The sequence below is a fragment of the Cryptomeria japonica genome, chromosome 4, assembly GCF_030272615.1.
Source record: "Cryptomeria japonica chromosome 4, Sugi_1.0, whole genome shotgun sequence".
Classification (NCBI taxonomy): domain Eukaryota; kingdom Viridiplantae; phylum Streptophyta; class Pinopsida; order Cupressales; family Cupressaceae; genus Cryptomeria; species Cryptomeria japonica.
In genome coordinates this window covers 9,514,264-9,523,276 of record NC_081408.1, presented here as the reverse complement: position 1 = coordinate 9,523,276, position 9,013 = coordinate 9,514,264, and the positions used below count along the sequence as shown (strand labels likewise).

Genomic DNA, 9,013 nt, shown 5'->3' with positions numbered 1-9,013 from the left:
AATGCAATTGTAATATAGAATTTTATTTATGTGAATATTACATATAAAATAAAACTATATTTAGCTTAAATATAGTTATTGTTGATAAAAAAATAGAATACAAACACCGGTCTAGAGAGATAAGGGTGTGATATGTTAACACGGTTCCTGAATATGTAACTAAGGAAAGAGATTATTCTTTGGGATATCATCTAGGGGCTGCATCCCTAATAGGATATATAAGTAAGTAGTTTATAATGAGTAAAAAAGATGATGAGGGGAATAGAAGAATAGTGAATAGAAGATAGAAAGTATAAATGAGATATAAGGAATGTACTCAATAGATTAAGATATTAATATAAGAGATAAAATTATCAAGCCTCATACTATGTATGGTGTTTTATTTTTGTTTTAATGACAAGAATAGATAGTTGGGACATAAAGTGGGAATAGACCACCTTAGCTACTTGCCTACTTTCTCTAATCACACTACCAACCACATTCAACCCCTATCAAATGGCTAGAACATAGGACACTAAGAATTAAAAACAAAAAATTAACTGCTTGTAGGAAAATTGAGAACAAACATATACTTCTAGATTAGGAATTCAATGTTGTCTACCCCTCCGAATGCTTATCTTTTTCAACCCCTATCAAACAAGTATAACATAGAGAAATAAAAATCCAAAATTCAACATCAGCTACCCTTGGGGAAATTGAGAACAAGCATCTACTTCCAATTATAAACTTGACACCATCTATCAGTAAGAATTTTTACCCTTTCCAATAGTTATACCACAGAGAAATAAAGCTCAAATTTCAAATCTAACCACCGATGGAGAGAACAAGAGTTTTCCAACCGATCCCAAATTCTGAATTCAATTCCATCTAACAATGAATTTTCCAAACGATCTATCATAAGATTGACCTATCGATAGATATGATTGAAGATTACTTCTTCAAAGGAATTAATTACCTGAATTTATTTGCCAACAAATGAATTGAGTTTCCAATTTTTAGTAGAGCCCGCCCTCAAGGCATTAATTATTATGGTTAAATACCTTTCTATTTTTGAAATATTTATGTTTAACTCTCTGCAAAGAAGTACCCCTTCCAGTACAGCTTTGAGTTCAGCTATGTTATTTGTGTCATCTTCTAGATGCTTTTCCAACTTAGCTAAAATTGAACCATCATAGGCATGAACTACACAACCATCTATAAAGGTTCCATGATTACCCTGAGAAATAATATCAAAATTCAATTTATCCCAACCTATCTTAGGAGTAGACCAAACATGATTTTCTCTTTTTATTTTACTTATTTGATCCCCATTGCCAACGCAAAGAGGAATCTTCAATCTAAACCATTTCATTCTAATAGAGCGATTCTAATTTGAAAATTAAACTTTCCTTTTCAAATGACCTCCAATTCTAATATTCATCACTTCAACATTAGCAACTTCCACCTTATTGATGAATGACTCCCAAATCATCTTCTTTCCTTGGAAATTTTTTCAATGTCTCTCTTTACATAGTTTCAATAGGATAATGGATGGGAAAATAATTATCAGACATCCATATATACAATTCCTATTTAACTCTGACCAACTTTTAAAAAGGTTAAGGATGTCATTGGGAAGAGAAGTGATTCATCCTGGTTCGGAACACAACCATCTCTAGTATTTTTGGGAAAAGAGACATCCTGAAATGATATGATTGAATTACTCATCATGGTGTTCACATAAAACACACATAGATGGACCTTCAAAGCCTATTCTCCTAAACCATTCAGCAGTTAAAATTCTCCCTTGAAGAGAGGCCCAAGAGAATATTGGTTCTTTTGATAAACATAATCTATTCTAGTATAATTGAATGGGGATAAATTTTAGGAAAACACATTTAGATGGACCTTCAAACGCTATTCTCCTAGACCATTTAGTAGTTAAAATTCTCCCTAGAAGAGTAGCCAAAAAGGATGCCATGATTAAAACAAAAGTCTTGGAATTTCAGATTGACATACTCCTTGTCACTATCTGTGCATATCTTCCTAATAGAAAGACCATAATACTTCTCTACAAATTCTTTATACATCCTAATTAAATTAAAGACATCACTCTTTTACTTTAGAAATTACACCCATGTACGCCTAGAGAATTCATCATTCGATGCAAGCATATATTTGGCCCCCCCAAAAAAAGGAGTGAGAAAGAACATGAAGTCACCATGAACTAGGTCCAATTTACTGTAGCATGGTGGTCTATACTCAAAGTAAAAGAATCCTTGAGATTCTTACCAAGCACACAACCTTGACAAACACCATCAGTGAAAGAAATCAGATCAATATCAAAAGATGTCCCTCTCCATTTTTTGGAGTTGAACTGTTTGAGAATGATTGGAAATGGTTTGCGTAAGTTTACATGTTTTGTAAAAGAACCAATAAATTACACAATTCCCACATGTGATTGAGTTTGTGTAGAGATGGATTTTTCCATGGGCCTTCTAGTTGAAATCTCATTGAAAGTTGGCAAGAGACTCTAGTCGAAATTTGTAGATTATGAAAGGAATTATTTTAAATGTAGGAGGTGTTTTTTTACTTGACTCATCATAAATCATTATGTCAATAGTTAAAATTTTCTATTTAGGTGTCTCACAAGACTCCCATGTGGTGCATTGATGCCAAATCTAACAATTATCTAGTTTACCCTAAGATGGTTTCAAGCTCTTCTAGCTCCCTTTGCCAACTTGTTCACTTGGAACTTCTATTTCTCTCCCCAAATAAACAACATGTGCAAGGTGAAAGGGTTTTTACTTTAGATGCATGTTACACTGTTCTTATATAGATATCCAATCTTTTCTCAAGGAGAAGCAATCACATCCTACCAACATTTTTTGTTACTTGTTTAAAAGAATCACTACTTAATGGGACATTTAGGAAGGGTGATGATCATGTTGATTTAGTTTCTTTAGAGGATATGAGGAGAAATCCCCCTTAAATGACGAGGATCAAAATTAAGTCTTCTCGTCCCAATCCGAGCATACACGGATATAGGTCAAGAGGAAAAGGTCTCCTTCAAGAATACACCAAATTCGACTAATGTCATCTTCCAAAATTGAAAAAAAAGGCCAAAGTTAAATTTTATCCATGAGGAGTTCTTCTTTTGTGCAGAAAAAATTGTTTCTAAAATATTTCTACGATATGTCAGTTATATTTTTGATAGAACACCTTTGTGTTGCCTTTTTGCACCCCTTATGGCTAGGGCATACATTTTATATTTCTTTAGAACTTTATATTATAGAAGCTACCTCTTTGATCTAGATTATGTATGGAAATTTTGTTTAAAAATGTGTCTTTTGTAGTGAATGAAATTTGTGTCAAATTGTTTTGGCCAATCAAAGAGCCATAAAATATTTTTCACAATTTTATAACTTAAGAAATATGAATTTAGACTATAGAAATAATAAGAAATATATAACTATTTTAATTTTTTTCATTGTCTATTCATAATATTCTAAATAAAGTGATAAAATATCGGCTTCGGCCTATTACCCAGCAAAAAAGAAATGTAAATAAAGTGATTCTTTTATATAATATAAAATTTCAACAAATTTTATTTCTGAAAACATAATAAAATTTATTAGCTATTTTATAGGGATTTGGTTCAGACTACGCAAATAAATAATTAAACTATTTCATCAGTCGTTATAAATTTTTTTTTTTTATTACATTAAGATTATGCTTTTAAGAAAAATGTATATTTTTAGTATAATGTTTATATTATATTATAAATAGCATCAAAAGTAAGGGCAATGAATAAAATTGCGTAGAAAACTTTATCCAAGATTAAATTTTTTAGAAGGTAAGAAATTAAATACATATCTCAAGAAAAGAAATAAAAACTAAGCATAGCCAAATATTTTCCTATTTATGCTAACAATAAATGAGCTACTAAGGAATAATTTATATATAAAATCAAATATTAAAAATTATGAAAATTAAATTACACTAGAATACAAACACCGGTCTAGAAGCGATTCATCCTAGTTTGGAACACAACCATCTCTACTATTTTTGGGAAAAGAGACATCCTAAATGGATATGATTGAATTACTCATCATGGTGTTCACAGAAAACACATATAGATGGACCTTCAAAGCCTATTCTGCTAAACCATTCAGTAGTTAAAATTCTCCCTTGAAGAGAAGCCCAAGAGAATGTTGCTTCTTTTGGTAAACATAATCTATTCTAGTATAATTGAATGGGGATCAATTTTAACAAAACACATTTAGAAGGACCTTCAAATGCTATTCTCCTAAACCATTTAGCAAAGTAAATTCTCCCTAGAAGAGTAGCCAAAAAGGATGCCATGATGAAAACAATGTCTTGGAATTTCAGATTGACATACTCCTTTTCACTATTTGTGCATATCTGTCTAATAGAAAGACCATAATAATTCTCTACAAATTCTTTATACATCCTAATTAAATTAAAGATGTCACTCTTTTACTTTAGAAATTACGCCCATGTATGCTAAGAGAATTCATCCTTCGATGTGAGCATACATTAGGGGCCCCCAAAAAATGTAGTGAGAACGAACATGAAGTCACTAAGAACTAGGTCCAATTTACTGTAGCATGGTGGGCTCTACTCAAATTAAAAGAATCCTTGAGATTCTTACCGAGCACACAACCTTGACAAACACCACCAGTGAACGAAATCAGATCAATATCAAAAGATCTCCCTCTCCATTTTTTGGAGTTGAACTGTTTGAGAATGAGTGCAAATGGTTTGGCTAAGTTTACATGTTTATTAAAAGAACCAATAAATTATACAATTACCACATGTGCTCGAGTTTGTGTAGAGATGGATTTGTTCATGGGGCTCCTAGTTGATATCTCATTGAAAGTTGGCAAGAGAGTCTAGTCGAAATATGTAGCTTATGAAAGTAATTATTTTAAATGTAGGAGGTGTTTTTTTACTTGACTCATGATACATCATTATGTAAATAGTTAAAGTTTTTTATTTAGGTGTCTCACAATTCTCCCATGTGGTGCATTGAAGCCAAATCTAACCATTATCTAGTTTACCCTAAGATGGTTTCAAGCTCTTCTAGCTCCCTTTTCCAACTTGTTCACCTGGATCTTCTATTTCTCTCCCCAAATAAACAACATGTGCAAGGTGCAAGGGTTTTTACTTGAGATGCATATTACATTGTTCTTATATAGAGATCCAATCTTTTCTCAAGGATAAGCAATCACATCCTACCAACATTTTTTGTTGCTTGTTTAAAAGAATCACTAGTTAATGGGACATTTAGAAAGGGTGATGATCATGTTGATTTAGTTTGTTTAAAGGATATGAGGAGAAATTCCCACTAAATGAGGTGGATCAAAATTTAGTTTTCTCCTCCCAATCCGAGCATACATGGATATAGGTCAAGAGGAAAAGGTCTCCTTCAGGAATAGACCAAATTCTACTAATGTCATCTTTCAAAAAAGAAAAGAAAAGGCTAAAGTTAAATTTTATCCATGAGGAGTTCTTCTTTTGTGCACAAAAAATTGTTTCTAAATATTTTTTATGATATGTAAGTTATATTTTTTATAGCACATCTTTGTGTTGCCTTGTTGCACCCCTTATGTGTAGGGCATACATTTTATATTTATTTAGATCTTTATATTATAGAAGCTACCTCATTGATCTAGATTATGTATGGAAATTTTGTATAAAAAAGTGACTGTTGCAGTTAATGAAATTTGTGTCAAATTGTTTTGGCCAATCAAATAGCTATAAAATATTTTTCACAATTTTATAACTTGAGAAATGTGAATTTATACTATAGAAATAATAACAAATATATGTATATTTTAATTTTTTTCATTATCTATTCATAATATTATATATAAAGTGATAAAATATCGGCTTCGGCCTATTACCCAGCCAAAAAAAATGTAAATAAAGTGACTCTTTTATATAACATAAAATTTCTACGAATTTTATTTCTGAAAACATAATAAAATTTATTAGCTATTTTATAGGGATTTGATTCACACTACGCAAAGAAATAAGTAAACTATTTCATCTTAAATTTCATCTATTATACTATATTCTATATTATGATTTAGTTGTCAGTTGACTAATAGTTATATGTAAGGGTAACTATTACAAATATTTTTATTAAAAATTATAAACATTGAAGTACACTTTTATTTATTCATAAGAGTAAATATTCTATTGGCTAATGACACCTCATCCATTTCTTTTTGAAATCAAAAAATCCCATGAACATTAAATTTCATCTATTATACTATACTCTATATTATGTTTTAGCTCTCTACAATATATGAACCACAATTAAGATTATATCAAGTGATGCAAAATTGGGGACAAGATGATTCAACTAGTATGTAAGAATTTCGTCAAAATCCAAGTTTAGTATCTTTCTCAATAAATGAAATACCAAATGCTTTGTTTTGCCTCCATGCTCTCATACAAAACCAAGAGAACATAATAAAACTACTTTGCAGATTAAAAAACAAACTCACATTTTATATATTTTATAAAAGAAACCCTACTCTATATCTTGTCAATTATAAGACTTGAGACTAAGCCAGTTCAAACGTCATTAAAGAACTAATTGCCTTCCCCCAAAGTATCATTCTACAAGCCATAGATACGATAACAATGAGAAATACTTAATTTTAATAAACAATAACCACACTAAATAACCTAAATAATTATTAATACTATATTATTAAAATTAGAATTATAATTAATATTTCATAATTAAATATCATTTTCTTCAAATAAAATAGTTATAATTTATAAGACACAAATATAATTAAAATAATATAATTTTCAACTAACAATACTGCAAAATTATAATAAATAATTAGCACAAATATACACTAGCCCTACGTTCTTAAAGATTTTTTTAAAATAAAATAATAAATCCTCTATTACTATATGGTCGGCCAATCCTACCCAACCCAACTGGTGTCCTATGATATCATATAAAGCCCAGTGGAGAATGCTTTAACAAACCAAACCAGGTAACACGCTTACAGGAGCAACAGATTGTTTATTTTACAAAACCCTAGGGTCCAAGGATTCAGTTTTCAATTTTAATCCTTTTTCGGCATTACTTGAACTTTAGCCATGGCGAACAGAGGATTCGAATTCCCCGTATCAGTCGCTGCGGCTGATACACCTACGCCTCTCCCCGGCGTCACTGCGACTTACGCCCCTGGTACCCCCTTCATCGCCACTGCGGGTTACGCGCCTACGCCTTTCTTTGGTGCCACTGCGTCTTACGCGCCTGCACCATCCTTCCCCCGCATTGCGAATTACGCGCCTACGCCTCTCTTCGGCGGCGCTACGGCTTACCCGTCTACGGCTCTCTTCGACGCCCCTGCGGTTTGTCCACCTACGCCATTCTTTGCAATCCCTTCGCAATCTTCTGCTCTGGATGTGGATCTGTCTTTCCGCACTCCGGGCATAGCATTTACTCCACCCACGCCTTCCAACACTCAGGTGGGAAATCCGCCCACTTCCTCAGCAACTCAATCCTCCTCTGTATCGCAACCATCAAATGCGTTTCGAACTGTTGCTTCGTCTTCATCAACCACCAGTGCACCTACAATTACAATTCCTTTATCTGGTGAAGGGACTGCACTAGCACAGACCACTACTTCTGCTGCTGTAACCGTACCAACATCTGGGATGTCATTTTCATCAGGACCAACTTCCACTACCAATTCCGCTGCATATCCCCGTTTTACCTTATCGTCTTCAGAGGCATCTGCAACAAGAACTGCATCTTCAGTAACTGGTAAGTCTCGCTTTCGTAGTTACTGCATTATGGTTTGCCATTTACTGTTTGATAATTAAATTTTCTAGGTTATGGTCAACCTTAAAGGTTTCTTAGTTTTCGGAATGTTGGCAGAGATTATAGGCTGCCTTGAAATGTTCTTTTCTTTTCCTTTCAAATATCTCAGGCAGGATTAGATCACATTTTTTAAGAATTCTAAATGTCACAACTGCTGAATTAACCTGATAGTCATTACACCACAGTCAGACCTGTTAATAATCACATAAATCAAATATGTTTTTGCGCGCGCTGAGTTTTCATAAACATAGATGAGTATGTGTTTAGAAAATAGTTAGAGCTTCTTGTGATTCGAGATACATGGAACTAACATTTTTTGGTTTTTGTGTTTCGCAGCTAACACTCGAGAGTGCGATAGGGCCATGGAAAAAATATATGCTGCTATGGTAGAGATGGATCAACTTTATGAGAGATTAGCAAGGGCAGAGTTTGTGAGAGGTGTGGCCCTAACTGAGAGAGACCAAGCTCAAGCAGAACGGAATAGTCTGCAGATCCAACCTGATCAGGCCCGAGAGAGGGAGAGACAAATGCAGATAGAGCTGCAACAACTATATGCTACGAATTATGCGCTCAAATTAGAGCGAGATCGTGTGCAACAACTATTTGCCGAGAAAAATGCACTCAAAGTAGAGCAACATCCTGTGCAACAACTATGTGCTAAGATAGATGCACTCAAAGTAGAGCAAAATCGTGTGCTAGGAGAGCTCGAGACAATTCATCAGATAGAGATGCAACAACTATGTGCTAAGATAGATGGACTCAAAGAAGAGCAAGATCGTATGCAGCAACTATGTGCTAAGATAGATGGACTCGAAACAGGCCAAGATCGTTTGCGAGGAGAGCTCGAGACACTTCGTCAGATGAGAGTATCAGATATACAAGTACCGTAGAGGATGGATGCATTGACAATGGAGAATGTTAGCTTGAGAGAGGCACAAGGGAGAGCAGAGGAGCATCCAGAGGGATTCGTTTTTTTATAGCCTCCAGCTCCTAGACCACCTTTAAATTTTGATCTCATATTTTGTCATAGTCGTAAGAGAATATGGATAACTGATTATTGCAAGGACATCTTTTATCAATAATTTGATTTCAGTTTGTGTTTATGTGATTATGTGTTTTTGGTATGATGATGATATAGAAATAAAATGATGT

The 9,013-nt window shown here is 33.3% G+C and overlaps 1 protein-coding gene across 1 annotated transcript; it reads left to right on the top strand.

The window, feature by feature from the left end:
• The first annotated feature begins 7,131 nt into the window (after nt 1–7,131).
• LOC131050030 (uncharacterized) lies at nt 7,132–8,751 on the top strand. The gene is made up of 2 exons (XM_057984159.2): nt 7,132–7,804; nt 8,198–8,751. The coding sequence occupies exons 1-2, from the start codon at nt 7,132–7,134 to the stop codon at nt 8,749–8,751; spliced, it is 1,227 nt and encodes a 408-aa protein (XP_057840142.2).
• Nucleotides 8,752–9,013: the final 262 nt, after the last annotated feature.